This window comes from Schistocerca serialis, chromosome 5 (assembly GCF_023864345.2).
Source record: "Schistocerca serialis cubense isolate TAMUIC-IGC-003099 chromosome 5, iqSchSeri2.2, whole genome shotgun sequence".
Lineage (NCBI taxonomy): Eukaryota > Metazoa > Arthropoda > Insecta > Orthoptera > Acrididae > Schistocerca > Schistocerca serialis.
Window position 1 is genome coordinate 535,904,784 of NC_064642.1, and position 18,258 is coordinate 535,923,041.

Here is an 18,258-nt window from a genome sequence, read left to right on the forward strand (position 1 = left end):
AGGATGGGGAAGGAAGTTCACCGTGGCCTCTCAAAGAAACCATCCTGGTATTTACCTGAAGCGATTTAAGGAAACCACGGAAAACCTGCATCAGGATGGCTGGACACGGGTTTGAACCGTCGTCTTCCGGAATGCTAGCCCAGTGTGTTAACTACTGCCGGTCTGTGTGGCCGAGCAGTTCTAGGCGCTACAGTCTGGAACCGCGCGACCGCTACGGTCGCAGGTTCGAATCCTGCCTCCGGCATGGATGAGTGTGATGTCCTTAGGTTAGTTAGGTTTAAGTAGTTCTGAGTTCTAGGGGACTGATGACCTCAGAAGTTAAATCCCATAGTGCTCAGAGCCATTTGAACCATTTTGAACCAACAGGTCATTAGAGACGTAGCACGAGCTCGGATAAGGGAAGGATGGGGAAGGAAGTTGACCGTGGCCTTTTAAAGGAACCATCCTGGTATTTGCCTGAGGTAATTTAAGGAAATCACGGAAAACCTAAATCAGGATGGCCGGACGCGGGTTTGAACCGTCGTCCTCCCGAATGTTAGTCCAGTGCGCTAACCACTGGGCCACCTCACTTCGTCATTCCACTCTTGAGATGGCTATATGGGCACGTCCCGAAAGCTAATAAATTTAGAAAATAGAAAAAAAACACTGGTAAATCCTTTCCCAGTCTGACTCACAGCACATTTATTTACTTCTAGTTCGGCTCCCAACTGCCTCTAGCGTCCCTTTCCCACAGTATAATGTATTCACACGGGGGACACGAGAGAATTTAATTTAACAGGAACCCGGGTACGGTATCATATTCGAATATCACCCCGTCCTCGGTGTCTGATGTACGCCGGTTCGTGGGCACACCCTCGTAACCGATGATTTATTAAGAGATCACAAGCGAGGACCTCGTGACGGGCGAAAGACAGGGAAGAGCAGGAAGACGGAGAGAGAGGAGAGGGAGGGGCGAGGGTCTGGGAGGAGGAGGGGGGGGGGGGGAGACCGGAGTGCGGGAGTGTGGCCGCGAGGCAGCGACGGATGACAGAGAGGCCGAGGCGGACGGGAAGAGGCGGAGGAGAGCAACGGCGAGGTGGAGGCGGAGGTGGTCCGGCCGGGGCAGCGTCCGCGCGGAGGCCTTGAGATGCGGCTGCGGCGTCCGGCTCGGCTCTTTATGTTGTGGCGGGCGGCCGCCCCCCGCCCCCACCGCCCCCCGCCGGCCGCGTTCCCACCGTCCCGGCGCGCTCGCCGGGCTGCCCGCTCGCCAGGAGCAGTCCGAAAACTGGCTGGGCTGGCGGGAGGAGTGCGGCGGCGGTGCGCGCGGCAGCGGCCGCGGCCGGCGCTCAGTCGGGGCCCGGAGCCGCGCTCGCCATGATGGTCGTGTCGGACGCGCACGCGCACGCGCCCTGGCGGCTGCTGCCCGCGGCCGCGCGGCCGGTACACCGCGGCCTGCGCCGCCGCGCCGACGCCGCCGTCGACGCCGACGCCGAAGGCGACGACTGCGCCGTCAGAGGTGAGTCGAGGGAGGGGAGGCCGCCGGGGAGGGGGCTTCCGCGCGCCGCCGTAAATCCGGCCCCCGCGAGTGATTTAAAGTCGATAATGAACAGATTACCTCTCGTGGATGAGACGGCCACCGAGACTGGTCTCATAAAATAAAAAGCCGGTCTCGGCGGCGCTGCTGCTGGGCGTTGCCCGGCCCCGCTCTCGCACTTGCTCAGTCCTCCCCCACCCGCCGTACGCGACGCGAGTCACAGCTCTCGTTTCCGTACGGTGCCATTTGCTGCCGCTGCCCACCTCTCTCACCCTTTGCTCACCGGACTGTTTTGCGTCTCGGAGCCAAATGAATCTGCCTCAAACTGGTAGCCACTCGGACACTTACGTCGCTTCTCTGCTAGCGTATTCGGTGGTCGGTCACTGGGAGTGTCACTCCGCGAGTGGTGATGTGGGTATCTGATTCGACAGTTCACGTTATTGCAGGACAACTGACGACAGCACAACATGCCCGTAACATAAACATACCACAGAGACATTTGTTTATACGTATCACCTACATCTGAGGATGAAGCTAGAAGCCTCGAAACCGATGATGTTATAATAACATCATTTAATGTACATCTGACGCAGATCCATTCGTACTCTCAGTTTATAGGCGTTCGGATAGATATTACGCTGTTATGGAAAGCCCATGTTCAGGATCTTGTTCAAAAACTAAATACTGCTTTATTTACCATTAGAACAGTATCTGAGACAGTGACAGTTCAACACGAAAAGTAGTCTACTTCGCATATTTTCATACGCTTATATCATATGGTATTATTTTTTGGGGTAATTCTTCTGATTCAAAAAGGGTATTTTTGGCTCAAAAATGTGCTGTTCGAGCTATATGTGGTGTAAGTTCGAGAACCTCTTGTCGACCCCTATGCAATAGTCTGGGAATTCTGACATTGCCCTCACAGTATATATTTTCTTTAATGTCGCTTGTTGTTAGCAATATTAGCTTATTCTCAAGAGCTTTCACTCAGTTAATACTAGGCAGAAATCAAATCTGCATTTGGAATGCACTTCCTTGACTCTTGTCCAGAAAGGAGTGCACTATTCTGCTGCATCCATTTTCAATAAGCTACCACAAGAACTCAAAAATCTTAGCAGTAGCCCAAACACTTTTAAGTCTAAACTGAAGAGTTTCCTCATAGCTCACTCCTTCTATTCTGTCGAGGAGCTCCTGAAAGAGTAGAAAAATTAAGCAAATTTCAGTGTTACATTGTTGATTTTCTTTATTTAAACTTACGAATTGTCACCTGAATACGTTTCTTATATTTCATTTTATCTGTTTCTACTATCGTGTTATAATTTCATGTATTGACTCGTTCCATGACCATGGAGACTTCTCCTTAATTTGGTCCCACGGAACGATAAATAAATAAATAAAATATAGTAGGACTACATTCCCACGGTTACGTCACTTATGATAAGTTTAAAAATGGTAATGAGTTAAGGATTGGTCCGCCCTTTTGCAGACATAGAAATTATTATTTTGTTTCAACAACCAAGCATGCTTCATCACAGTTGTGGCATCCCCAGTGTTTTTTTTTTTTTTTCCTTTTATTTTTACATTGTGTGTGTCCTGTACAACACGTCATCGCAGTAGTATTTGGCCAGTCCTGAGCTGTGATATGTTTGTTTTTGTGTGCCAAAAGTGTTTTTGTCAGTGAAACATTGGTCCAAGTCACAATAACATATCAAGATGCAGTGTTCACAAACGAGCAGGAGAAAACGTCCAGCTCGACAACACAAAAACACATTTTGTACACAAAAACAGACTTGTCACAGCTCTAGACAAGCCAGGTACTACAATGATGACATGGTGTACTAATTTAGACCTGCGGCTGTTTTATGTTGGAAGCTACAGGATAAACACAATGTAAAAATAAAAGAAAAAACCCACTGAGGATGCCACAGCTGTGCTGAAATATGTTTGGGTGTTAAACCAAAACAATAATTTGTGTACATTCATTAAGACGGGCGCACCCTTAATTCACTATTATTTTCTCCAAGCACGAGAACTGAGCTCAAAACTCCAGTGTGACAGTTTCAATATGTTTTGCTTCTCCTTTTTCGATACTACTCCTGTGCTTTTATTTATTCAAGATGGACCGTGGTGAACCCGAACTACTCCGACAGAATGTCGGTGGTTGTTCATGGACATTTTCTACGTATTTTGGTATTGCATGCCCGTGGCCTCCGGTGGCCCTTTCCAGAGTAATAAATTAACTATGACTTTTTAGGTTTGTTGCCCCAATTATATTTGCTCATGCGAAAATACCTTCACACCAGTGAAAAGCCTTCAACATGCAATAACTAAATCGTACAACACAAAACACATACTAACGGTACAACCCTCAAACGTTGAAGTTCCATTGTGGTTCCAGTCGCAGCTTAGCATAGCGTCGTTGTACCGGAGTTCCATTGTTAATGGGGCAAATTTGTTACTAAACAAGGCACACAGCGCGTATCGTTATCATTTGCACTGTTGTGTATATATTTCAGTGGAATAAACACAAAAGTGTATTTTGTTAAGAAATCAGTCGAAAATGCACACTAGCCACGGGAGACTAGAGGTCCATTATACCAAAATACTCAAAAAAAGAGTCATGAACAGTGCTAGAATTTTTTCGGTGGCATTCAGTTTCAATCTGCATCTCAGAACCATGTCACAACAATCAGCTCGGACGAAAAACACGACTTCTCTTACATTTGTAATATCGGCTGTGTGACTTCTCTATTGTGAACTGGTTCAAGCTCCCTTCCATGAGTTCTACTACCGGCCCCTGCAACAGAATATGTTGGGGGCAAAGCATGTTGATGTACTGACCTTGTTGCCATCAGCTAAAAAGGAGCGTACTGCGCTATTTACATACGAGTCAACAGACCATTGTCAAATCGAAATACGAAGAAAACGTCTAAAGGGTCATGCCCTACTCTTTGCTAAAATAAAATTTTTCTGTATGTATGTGTTTTCCCTTTCGACGGTCGCTTCCACGTTTGTGGTCTTACCATTGCATACAGATGTCGATTCTGTTATAAAAGACTGCTGTCCGCAGAAGCAACAGTTTCATTATTCTATGTAAACTTTTCCGTGATTCCGCTACCGTTTTCAGAGATTTTTTTCAGTGACAGAAGAGATAGAAGTTAGCGCAGAAACGAAGAAATAAACCATTCTTTCCCATCCGTTCCTCTCCTTCCCTTAATGCGTCAAAAGGTTTACACGTAAAGGAGAAGGCGTCCCACCTCATTTAGCAGAGGCTTTAGTTCCGGAAGGCAGCACAGGATTGAATGCGGGGCGTGAATGTACATTTGTAAGTGGAAACAGCAATAAATATGAGAGCAATAAAATGGTTACTACGTTTTCTCGTGGGAAACTGTGATTCTCTACCAGAAGGCAATGGACCCATTTTGCAAAGCTGTTCGACATAGGGCAGCGTTCTTTACTTCTGACAACTGAGAGAACTGCTCAGTTCGTAAGGAATGCACAAGTCATTGCATGTAAATAGTGCCAGGATCGGATGCAGATCCAGGGTGCTCTTCCTTCGTATTCCTCTCTCATGATGCTGCTAACATAATTTTATGAGCCAATTATCGACGTAGTCTCTCCGATTCCATTTCTGTGATGAATGTTTCACAGCAGTAAGGAATGAGAGGCTTGTGGACGTATGATGACACCACTATGTCTTTGATTTCATCGGGAAGTATCAATAATACACATGTTCGGTTGTGGTCGTTATTGTATGCGTTTCCCCCGCGAAAAGCTTCTGGCATATTTTGATATCCTGTGTTGGGGAATTGAACGCTGTAGCAATGATACCACGTCTGTTGTTATAAGAATGAAAACTAAGACGGGATTAGGTGCAATAAGAAACAGAAATTTTACTCTCAACTGCAGCAGGATGCAAGCGAATAATGTCACAATCAGATTTAAAAATGGCTCTGAGCACTATGGGACTTAACATCTGTGGTCATCAGTCCCCTAGAACTCAGAACTACTTAAACCTAACTAACCTAAGGACATCACAAACATCCATGCCCGAGGCAGGATTCGAACCTGCGACCGTAGCAGTCGCGCGCTCCCGGACTGCGCGCCTAGAACCGCTAGACCACCGCGGCCGGCACAATCAGATTTAGATCCTCCATGATCTTCCATAAGAATCTGTATTTCTGTCGTTGATGGCCACGATAAGGGTATACCAAACAACGACATTAGCGCCTTGTATGTGTTAAACAGGCTCTAGGTCGTGATAAGACAGTACACACGACTACCTGTCTCTGTTGTCAATGGTGGTTTGAGCACTACGAAGCTACCACTCAACTTCAATGTTGTTTCACTTGCTTCCGATAAGGAAGCATGTGGTGAAGTTACAGTAAACAAGTTCAATGGTGACAAAAAAAAACACATCACACGGGGAATGCCTTCAGGTTATCCGCTGACTCTCGATAAGCCGACCGAAATGCTCTCAATCCCAGCTGCAATAGTATGGTGGTCGACTAACAGATTCATTGACATCCAAGCTTCTTCACACAGAGTTATTCCACCGCGGTTTTTTCTTCCTACTCACTTCTTCGTTCCTGCAATCTTCGTGTAGTGGTTGTCTTCTCATTTCCATTCATTGATACCATCGTGTTTGCTCCAGCCTGAAAAGCCTGGATAACTGGTTTGTGGAAATAATCAAATAATTCACAATTGATTGGTCGTAGTTATCTTTATTTACATATTCAACTAACACACGGTATTGTGTTGTCCATGATGGACACGATTAATAAGGATTTATTCTGGAGAGAGTCTTGGCCGGCCGCTGTGACCGAGCGATTCTAGGCGCTTCAATTCGGAACCGCGCGCCTGCTATGGTCGCAGGTTCGAATCCTTCCTCGGGCATGGATGTGTGTGATGTCCTGGGGTTGGTTAGGTTTCCGTAGTTCTAAGTCTAGGGGACTGATGACCACACACGTTAAGTAACGTAGTGCTCAGAGCCAGAGACAATCTTGTTTGCTGGTTAACACTATGGAGACAGACAACTCAGAAGAATATCGGGCTTAGGAAACCGACCATTTACGCCGTGATTTAAAGCGCCACTGGCACATGTTTAATTGATGTTTCCTCAAGAGGAATACACGCTAGAAAGGACCAAGTTTTTCTAGGCGCTTCAGTCCGGAACCGCGCGACTTCTACGGTCGCAGGTTCGAATCCTGCCTCGGGCATGGATGTGTGTGATGTCCTTAGGTTAGTTAGGTTTAAGTAGTTCTAAGTTCTAGGGGACTGATGACCACAGTAGTTAAGTCCCATAGTGCTCAGAGCCATTTGAACCATTTTTTTGGACCAAGTTTCAAGATTTTTTCTTTGATAGATTACAAATTTTAAAATAATTACGAAAGAAAGAATAGTAGTTCTTTCCGCCCTTAACAAAAAAAAAGTGCAACGTGAATTCCTGATTTCTCCCACTTGAGCGACGCATTTGTAGCAGAGATAAAGCAAACTGTGAAACCTAAAGAGTACGTACACGAATTTACGTCAATGCGATCATATTAGCTCAGCCATTCGCGACAGTAGCTGTTTCATTCGATAACATTTCCTTCAAAATAGTTCTAGAAGTTGACAACAGAAGGCACCACCAGTCACGAAACAGGTAGCGAGACGTCCGTACGTTGTTTTCATATCAAATGAGTCCAGCCTTCGAGCATAGGTGGCTCGCGCGTAGAGAAAATCGCAGCCCGACCTACACTCGGGCGCGGACTTCTAAGATGAAGTTGGGGCCCGAGCTGAGATCGGGTTTGGCCTGTAAAATATTAAGATCGTTAGGAGCAGACCCAGAACTGAACCGTATGGGACACTCTTCGTAATTTCTCCCTATTGCCTATTGACTAAGGTTTTGTCGCCTTCCATCATAGTTTCAAGTATTTAGCACAACTTCCCTTTATGTCTTTCTCTCTCTCTCTCTCTCTCTCTCTCTCTCTCTCTCTCTCTGTGTGTGTGTGTGTGTGTGTGTGTGTGTGTGTGTGTGTATGTGTCAATGCTCGTCAGGCACCTCGGCGGGCCTCGTCGCAGGAGTGCGCCTACCGAGACGAGGGGAAACGAAACAGCAGGAGCTGCGAGCGGCCGCACAGACTGACAGACGCACCGGGCGCGTTGCGTCCCGTCGCGATTCTTTTTTGCCAGCCCGTCTGGCACGCCGGTCGTCTTTTTAGCGCAGTTACCCGGGCTGCTCCTCCGCCGCTTCCTCACGCGTTTCTTCGCTCCCCGCCTTTCTTCCTTTGTTTCTTTCGCCGTTTCTCTGCGGACTGCGTCGCTCGCGAATGCATGTCGCCGCTCGCATTTGGCGCGGCGCTGCCGAGCCGATGGGAGCGGAGGGCTGGTAGGCCGTGGTGCTGAGCGGCGTGTTTCTTTTGTCGACGGCCGGTGACTTTGAAGCGGCTGCCGGAGTGGCCCGGCTAAGTGATTTCAATTAGGTCCCGCCGGCCGAGAGCTGAATAAACTCGGCCTCCGCCTCCCTGTTTGCTGTCAACTCGAAGCGCCAGCGCCGCCTGTTTGCCCTGCGCATTCCAACCCCACGCCACGCCGCGCCGCTGCCGTCACACTCCGTGCCCGGCCACTGTCGCGCCTGCTGCTTGTACGCGCAGCCCGCGCTCCTGATGACCGCCACTTACAACACGCCAGCCGCACCTCTCACTCTAGTCGCGCGCGCGTGCGCGCTCGCGCTCACACACACACACACACACACACACACACACACACACACACACACCGAGTACGATACAAAGAGGGAAGTCACGCTGAATAAATTCAAACAATGTTAGAAGGAGACAAAATTTTATTTATTGCGAGAAATTACGGTGTCCCACAGGGTTCACTTTTGGGTCCACCTCTTATCCTTATACAGGGCGGCCTATTTATGTTGGTCAACCCAACTAAACTCTACGGCAGAAAAAAACACAAAAACGACGAGCCACTAATGAATTACCCGAATGGAATGGAAATAGCTACAAGTTATGTATACGTACAGACAAACAAATTATTGCAATTTCAGAAAAAAACTTGTACAATTTATTCAAAAGAAAGAGCTTCAAAAACTGAGAAAGTCAGTAACGCGTTGGTCCACCTCCGGCACTTATGTAGGCAGTTATTCAGCTTCTCAGAGATTGATAAGAGTTGTTGCATATCCTCGTGAAGGATATAGTGGCAATTCTGTCAGCCGCGTTAGATCGACTTAATCGCGATCTGGTTGGAGGGTCTGCCCATAATGCTCCAAATGTTCTGAATTGCGGAGATATTCGGCGACTTTGTTGGCCAAGGTAGCGTCTGGCAAGCAAGAAGACAAGCAGTAGAAACTCTTGCGTGCGGTTGGACATTATCTTGCTGAAATGTAAGCCCAGAATGGCTTCACATGAAGAGCATCAAAATGGGGCGTAGAATATCGTCGACATACCGCTGTGCTGTAAGGGTGCCGCAGGTTACAAACAAATGCTCTACCAACTGAGCTACCCAAGCACGAGTCGCGCCCCGCCCTGACAGCTTTACTTCTGCCAGTACCTCGTCTCCTATCTTCCAAACTTTACAGAAGCTTACGCTTCCTGGTTGTTGGGCCGTACGGCGGGCGACAGTCAGTTTGGTATCCAACCGCAGTCCGGGGAGTATCCAGAAACGTCTTTGCTGGTGACCGAACTCAGTTCGAAGCGAAACTCATCGCTGAAGACAATTTTACTCCAGTCAGCGAGGTTCCTCGCTGAAGACATGTGAGGAGACGCCCCAGAAAGCGGTGCCACACCAATCTGAATGTCGCCCCCCATACACCCAATACCCAGGAGTGATGGTCTGGGGTGCCATTTCTATTCATCCTAGGATCCCTTTGTTTGTCTTCCGTAGTACCCTTACAGGACAGTGGTACATCGACATATTTTGCGGTCCGTTTTGTTGCGCTTCGTGTCAAGACATCCTGGGCTTATATTTCAACAAGACAATGCCCTCCCGCAAACGGCGAGAATTTCTACTGCTGGTCTTGGTACTTGCCATATCTTAAGGTCTGCAGGGTCGCGGGATCTCTTCTCAGTTGAGAACGTTTGGAGCATTATGGGCAGAGATCTCAAAATAACTTTGTATTTTGACGATCTAACGCGCCAATTGGACAGAATTTGGCACAATATCCCTCAGGAGGACATCAGTCAGTGCCAAGCGGAGTAACTGCTTGCATAATTACCAGTGGTGCTGCAACGAGTAATTGACTCGCTCACTTTGTGAACTCTCGCTCTCTCTCTCTTGGACAAATGATCCAATTTTTCTGAAACTGTAATCATTTGTTTGTCTGTACATGTACCACACATCTACCCATTTCCGTCTCATTGGGATAATTCTTTCGTGGCATGTCTTTTTTTGTCTTAATGTATCTTTTTCCCCAGAAGCAAATCAAGAAAGCGTGTCAGGCAAATGAAGGTTAGGTACAAGGGGACATTAACCAGCACGATTGACTTTCTTGTAACGTTGTTCGTTACGAAGATGTGAACAGCTGCACTTCCTTGTAACTTTGTTCTTTGCGAAGATGTGAATAGCTCTGAGTCCTTTTTAAATAGTACCCTAAATTTTGCCTTCGTTAATCCGCTTTCCATCCTCTAGACTAATTCAAAGAAGTGTCAAAATACACCATTCACGGAAACATAATGTTACATAAAATTTATTTTGACTCTCCTGCACTAGCCGGAGTGTGTACTATTAAGTATCCATGCACCGAAAGGTATCATGTATAGATATCCCTCAAACAGTTTGTTTCCACCGTTTCTCTGAAGTGGTTCGAGTAATGTAGGGAAAACATAAGTAACTAATTTAATAACCAAGTAAATTTAGTGGGCCATTACTATTCGTAATAACGGAGTGACGTTCCCATGCGAACGGCAACATAGCCTGGAGAATTTAGAGCTAATCTTCAGATGCAAATTCACCTCTAATGTTTTTGTTTGACCAATGATTTCTTAAATGAGTAACGTCAACTTTTTTTTTATAAGAACGACCTCCGAAATCCGCCCACGGTAGGAAAAGCGAGCCGCGTTCAGAAGAATAAAGCAGCCGCAAAGGCCGTTTCCTGGATTGCGCCGGATACGTGCAATGAAACGTACGCCACATTCGCTCAACGACATTCGCCACGTAGCCTTGTCTACAGCACCGCATCTGCGTGCCGAAGCCACATTAGTCGTTAAGCACGCAGCTCGGCATCAGTCGCGCTCACACGCATGAGCACCCGGCGACTGCGACTTAACTGACCCGTGGCCCCTTCCGCGCGGCTGGCCCGCTGACACGTGCCGTTTAGTTACGTCACGACGCAACGCGAGACGTAGAGGAAGAACATCGAGCCTGCAAATACGGATATCGCAGCCTGAGCCCGTCCGCGTGACTTCCGTGTGCCTATCGTGCCCGCACAGCCTGCTCTGTCATTAGACGAGGTACTAGCGATCGATCACCTTCGGCAACTACCGCCCTCTCTCTCGCATACCGCAGCCGAGTGAACAGCACGCGGACTGTGGATCGGGTAGGCGCTTTTGGTGCTCCTGTTCCGCTCACCAAGCCTGGAGTAAGTCGCATTGTTTCCAAATTAACGACTATCTATCGCTTGGTTCATCGATGATTTTTTCGTAAATATTGCGGTCAACGTGGCTCATTTAAACGAACCAGCTTCATAATATCTTTATATCTTTATGTTTTTACATATGAATTATAGTCTGTTCAAAATTACTTTAGGATTGACAGTTCGGAAGGAGCACGAGTAGCCAAAGAGTTGCGTTGCCACCTCCAACACGGAACGCACGCACAATCTTACGTTTCATTCAACTTTCTAAAACACGCAAATTGTTCACTTTATGGATATGGAACCTGCACCAATATGTTTAGAAGAGCTGCACTATGATTTCATTTAGTTTTATTTGTGGCACCATGTTATTAAGATGATATACGGACAGTTTATGAAAATTCATTTTCTGACGACGTCAACGAATTTTCGACCTACTGAAAACTTTTTTGTTATTCAAGTTACGTGAACACATTAAGTGAATGAAAACTTGAGAATACATCAGAGTTTCATCTACTCCAAACCGGAACACTGACTTTCGAACATGAAAGAATTTCAGTTAAATACACTGAAACGCCAAAGCAACTGGTATAGGCATGCGTATTATATATGTTTCAAATGGCTCTGAGCACTATGGGACTTTACTTCTAAGGTCATCAGTCTCCTAGAACTTAGAACTACTTGAACGTAATAACCTAAGGACATGACACACATCCATGCCCGAGGCAGGATTCGAACCTGCGACCGTAGCGGTCGTGCGGTTCCAGACTGTAGCGCCTAGAACCGCTCGGCCACACCGGCCGGCCATGCGTATTCAGATACAAAGTTAAATAAATAGGCATAATACTCCGCTGCGGTCAGCAACGCCTATATAGGACAACAAGTGTCTGGCGCAGTTGTTAGATCAGTTACTGCTGTTACAATGACAGGTTATTAAGATTTAAGTGACATTTTAACGTGGTGTTATAGTAGGCGCACGGGCGATTGGACACAGCATCTCCGAGGTTCCGATGAAGTGGGGATTTTCCCGTACGACCAATTCACGAGTGTACCGTGAATATCAGCAATCCGGTAAACTTCAAATCTCCGACACCGCCGCGGCCGGAAAAGAATCCTGCAAGAACGGGACGGACGACGACTGAAGAGACTCGTTCAACGTGACAGAAGTGCAGCCCTTCTGCAAACTGCTGCAGATTTCAATGCTGGGCCATGCTTACCATTCAACGAAGCGACATTGATATGGGCTTTCGGGTGGAAGGCCCACTCGTGTATCCTTGATGACTGCACGACACAAAGCTTTACACCTCACCTGGGGCCGTCAACATCGAGATCGTACTGTTGATGACTGGAAACATGTTGCCTGGTCGGACGAGTCTCATTTCAAATTGTGTTGAGCGGATGGACGTGTACAAGTATGGAAACAGCCTCATGAATCCATGGACCCTGCATGTCAGCAGGGGACTGTTCAAGCTCGCGGAGGCTGTGTAAGTGTGTGAGGCGTGTGCAGCTGGTGTGATTTGGGACCCGTGATATGTCTAGACACGACACTGATAGGTGACATGTACGTAAGCATCCTGTCTGATCCCCTGCATCCATTCATGTCCATTGTGCATTCCGACGGATTTGGACAATTCCAACAGGACAACACCCTAAACGTCCAGAATTTATACAGAGTGGCTCCAGGAACACTCTTCCGAGTTTAAACACTTCCTCTAGCCACTAAACTCCCCAGACAGGAACATTATTGAGCATATCTGGGATACCTTGCAACGTACTGTTCAGAAGAAATCTCCACCCTCCCGTACTCCTGCGGATTTTTAGGCAGGTCTGCAGGATTCATGACGTCAGTTCCCTCCAGCACTACTTCAGTTATTAGTCGAGTAAATGCCACGTCGTGCTGGGCAGTTCTGCGATATTAGGCAGATGTACCAATTTCTTTGGCTCTTCAGTGTATGACGCACTATGATCCGGTCGCGTGTAAAGTGTTAAGTGATCCCTCGTATGGTTGCGTTGTGAGAAACGGTTCGCTAGGTTTATGACTGACCTGTTATTAATTTTTCTGAGCCACCTACTTGTTTCTAGCATAATAGAATATACTATTTACTCATATTTATCGCGGCGAGAAAACGTATTTTAAATAGATTCTCCAATATTGAGAGAAAGAACAAAAGCGATACAAGAAACATTATTTTTGCGGCCATTATAATGTAAGCAGTAATATTAATTTTGTGTGATATAGACTGAATTCGTGAAACGACCTTCATCTGGACGTAGTTTCTGGCAAGATCTTCATATTAAACTGTCTAAACTTGCGAAAATATTGTTTTTTAAATTGCCTACTTCAAATATGCAGCAACTGAATCCGCCTAAACTTCATTTCTGTGGTGATAGTGGAAAAACTCTGCCGACATCATTCTCGTCACTATGACAGGTGCTTGAAACATTACTCTGTCACTTTTGTTATTTAATGAAATGAAAAACCTGTGTGCGGCTGCCTTGATAAAGACCCCGTGTGTGGCATCCTTTGCGAGGTAGTTTGCCATTCATTCGGTTATATATCTTTGTAAGCTGATAGCGTGCGAGATGACGCAGTGGCGTGACACTGGACTAGCATTCTGGAACAAGCTGGTTCAAATTCCCGTCCGGCAATCCAAGTTTACAGGATTTTTTTCGTGACTCCTCCAATAAATGAATGATTTGGATGTGCCGTTTTTCACTTCATTTGGCCAAACTATTTCTCATCCACAGTAGCATAATTAAGTCTACTTCGATGTGATGTGGGTCACTTCTTTGTTATTTTATGTGAGAGTCGCTGATGTAGTGAGCTGATTATGTCCCTATACTCTCGATTATTTTCGTCTCGTGATATTAGTAATTAGAAGTAAGGCATGAACGATGTAGATAAATATTTAAAAAAATATCCCAAATAAATGTTGAAAAGCACCTCAACGCTAAGAATTTTTAATAAGTACAATGTGACACAGAAAAACGGGAACTTTTAAAACACCTAATTAACATAGGAAAAATCCAACAAAAATATTTTATTGACAGCACCTGAACCACAACAAATTGCCTTTTAAGATACAGTAATCCATATTATCGGTGTTTTAAAATTACTTCCTGTAGATGGCGTCCTCCTGTACGTACGCATTCTTCCAATCTGCTCTTGAGGTTCCTCATTGATTGCTGCAACATCGCAGCTGGATTACCAAGAATTTCGTCTTTAATGTTTTGTTTCAGTTCATACAGTGTTCTTAGCCGAATCGTGGAGACCCAACTCTTAGGTTAACCCGCCCGCCTCGGTAACTGCACTACCAGCGTGGCAGATGGCTAACCGAAGGGGCCAGGGTTCGATTTCCGGCCAGGCAGAAGATTACTTCCCGAGACTGGGTGCTGTGTTGTCCTTTCGTTCGTATCATCGTAACTGACAAGATAATCGTCTCCAGTACGCTGTCGTATAGTCTTTCCATCAGTAAGATGGCTGAATGTGCACGAAGCGAAAGCCAATAAAGGACATTCGAAGAAGGTAACAGCACAAGAAAAAAAAGCGAAGAAATCCAGTGATCTTGGGGGCCAGGGAATGTCACCAAGTCTTCAGATGACACAGGTACCAAACAATTCTCGCACAGCTGCCACTTATTGCCTTGCAGTATGCGATGTCACACTATCCTGTTAAAACCAGCTTTCTTGAAGTTGAGGAATATTGTTCAATGCAGGTGCAACAAAAGGCTGCAACATCTCAAACATAACGATCCGTAGTGACAGTCACCGTGATTCTCTCTTCATTATCGAAGCAGTAAAATTCGATGACCGCGTGTAATGAAACTGCGCACCATACTTTCACATTTCTGACGTGTTGTCACCACGTTGACGTGTGAAGGGCTTTTCATGAACTTCAACTGTTTTTCTACCCGCCCATTAAGCGCAGCTCAGGCTATTACGTAACCTGTGGCATGAAAATGGGTACCATCTGACATCCAGAGCTTGCCCACAGGTCCATTGTCCTTGTTTACGTTTGTCGTAATTTTCTGTCAGAATTCTAATCGCAACTGGTAATCGATCTCCCTCAGTTGTACGATTTGTAGCTTGTGGGGATGAAATTTTAAATCGTAATTGAGAATTCGGCGAACACACTCTCCGAATACTCTGCCCATAGCTGGCTGCTTATGAAATGAACGCCATGGGCTCCGTAACACAGAAACACATACAGCTTCTATATTTCTTTTTTAGAGGAAATGCAGTCATTTCAAAATTTTTAATCCCAGCTTTTATCGCGTATCTCTAACGAATTCAACCACGACGCCTTAAGTTAAAAACGTCGGAACCCCCTCTGCGCACTTTCCGTACTATCATTGTTTCTGCAAAACATTTTTATGGCAAAAGCGTACTGTTGTCCGTTCCATTGATGCATGAATAATAAACAGCCCGAGTGTTTACAGCTCAAGGTCCCTGTTCCACAGTGCTGCCAACTGTGTACAACTGCCCCTAGGCATTTCAGATCTTGCCGTTTTTCGGTGTCACCCTGTACTGTTTTATTCACAGTCAGTTTCAATCTTAAACTCATTTGTAGCAACTTATGTGGCAATTTTAAAACTTGGTGGAAAATAGCATAAAATCAGTTCCACGTCACTGCTGTCTAGTGAAAAATCATTACAATGTTAATAAGAGTATGGTTAACTGCTATCAAGTAGTAAAATACATTCTATCGTCAATAACAAAATATACGAAACATGTGTTGACAATGTTACGTACTTTACTACTTGCGGCATTGTGGTGAACACTTATTGACAATTTAACGCTTTTTTACCACTAAAAGCACTGACGTAGGATGCATTTTAAGTTATTTAACGCGACGTTATTAGTATTGACGTGTAAGGTCCTAAAAAAGTGGTTCAAATGGTTCTGAGCACTATGGGACTTAACATCTGAGGTCATCAGACCCCTAGACTTAGAACTACGTAAACCTAACTAACCTAAGGACATCACACACACCCATGCCCGAGGCAGGATTCGAACTTGCGACAGTAGCAGCAGCGCGGTCCCGGTCTGAAGCGCCTAGAATCGCTCGGCCACAGTGGCCGGCTAAGATGCTAAAGAAGACTAAGAGACCTGATGATGATTTGAAGACTGAAACCGGTCGTAAATGGCCGGTGTGACCGAGCGGTTTTAGGCGCTTCAGTCTGGAACCGTGTGACCGCTACGGTCGCAGGTTCGAATCCTGCCTCGGGCATGGTTGTATGTGATGTCCTTAGGTTAGTTAGGTTTAAGCAGTTCTAAGTTTTAGGGGACTGATGACCTCAGATGTTAAGTCTCATAGTGCTCAGAGCCATTTGAACCAGTTTTTGTCCGATCGTAAACAACACAAACTATTTACTCGTATCAGCTGCTCGTGGAGGATGAGTTGTCATGTATTTTAAACACGTATCAACTTTGGGGTTAAATCATTACAAAGCATAAAAGTAATTGTGTGTTTGTGTGTGTTCCACGATATTCAGGACATTTACACGACTCCACATTTGTATTTGGGGCTAGCCGACGTCGGATTGTCCTGACGAAGTGATTTATGTCATGCGCGGTTTTACAAAAGCGTTCTACGTGATAGTTTTGTCAACAATGCTGCTGGTGTTCTTTTCTCTAAATTTGGTCTTTCTCCGATGCCTTTCCTGTCGAGTGTACGTAAAACTAAAAAAAACGTTCGTCGTTTACGTTCGTATTACTGTTAATCGCTATAAAAGGAACAAGTTTCTTACACATGCATAAACTGTGCGTTATCGAATAAGATGTTGTGTATTAAAAAAATTACGAACAAAAGAATAAAAGGATGGAGCGAAGCCGGTTTCAACAATGAATGACATTAGTGACGGAGCACAATCTCGGTTTAGGAAAGGGAGGGGTAGGAAACTGGCATTGTCCTTTTCGAAGGATCCATTCCGGCATTCGCCTGCAGCGATATAGGGTTCAAAATGGTTCAAATGGCTCTGAGCACTATGGGACTTAACATCTCTGGTCATCAGTCCCCTAGAACTTAGAACTGCTTAAACCTAACTAACCTAAGGACATTACATACATCCATGCCCGAGGCAGGATTCGAACCTGCGACCGTAGCAGTCGCGCGGTTCCGGACTGAAGCGGCTAGAACCGCTAGACCACCGCGGCCGGCCGATATAGGGATATCACGAAAAACATAAATCTGGATGGTTGGACGGGCATTTGAACCGTCTTACTCCCGAATGCGAATCCAGAAAAGAACAAAATGATCAAAGCACAGAACCGTGTCTCAGAGAGCAGTGAAGGAGGGGCAGTGTCAACAAGCAGTCGCTGCTCTGTGTTATAGCCGTAGCATAGCAGTGTGATAAATTGCCTGAAATATGATCCACAGCCAAGTAGCCTCGCCGTCATTTCCAATCACATGCACGCAATTTACATAGTACTAGACGCCAACGCAGATCCATGGAAACGTGAGCGCAGTTTACTTTTCCTGTCAAGTGGATAGCGTACTGCAGCTGAAATATGCGCACGCCGAGCAGGAGCTGTTCATAACAGCATTTCGTTCCTTCGATGTAAGCTGGCAGTCGCGAGGAGTTGCTCATCGGAATGGGTTTCTTTTTATACCGTCACCGTAGAGAGAACGAAAGATATATTCTGCTCTGATCAACTTCAGTAAATATTCCAGCACTCACCTAAAGTGATAAGGGAAATACCATTAATATCTACAGCACGGTGGCCAAGCGCGTAGAGTGTTAATGCAAAGCAAGAAAGGCGCACAAAGTGTTGCAGATACGTTTGAGGAGAAAGAGGCAGATCTCAAGCATGCAGATGTGACGTAAGTTTCGAATCAGAAAACTCAAGTCGACAGGTGTCAGATTTTCAGTAGGGTATAACCGTTTGATTTGACTTCCAGCATCCGGGTGAGTGGAATCACACGTAGGATTTATAAACCAACCAACGGTGGCCCCACTTACGTGCTGGTTGACGCCGTCAACCGAGGGAAGACAAAAGCTAGTGGACAGACCCGCACCTGCAGCCTCTGGACATTCTCGGGCAGAACTGGTTTTCGCTCTGCTGTATATGACAAGTTTCTACTTGGTTCGGACACAGGTATTTAAAGGTGTGAAAAGTCGCTCCGCGGCACCTAATTATCAATGCCTCAGTTCATCTTGAGTGACTTCGTGTGTAAGTG

At 46.0% G+C, this 18,258-nt stretch overlaps 1 protein-coding gene across 1 annotated transcript in view; it reads left to right on the forward strand.

Annotated features, from left to right (window-relative positions):
- The first annotated feature begins 1,356 nt into the window (after positions 1 to 1,356).
- LOC126482064 (protein limb expression 1 homolog) overlaps positions 1,357 to 18,258 on the forward strand; it is a 314,505-nt gene continuing 297,603 nt past the window's right edge. Inside the window, exon 1 of the mRNA XM_050106039.1 lies at positions 1,357 to 1,495. Coding sequence (XP_049961996.1) covers positions 1,357 to 1,495 — 139 coding nt within the window. The remainder of the gene's footprint in view (positions 1,496 to 18,258) is intronic.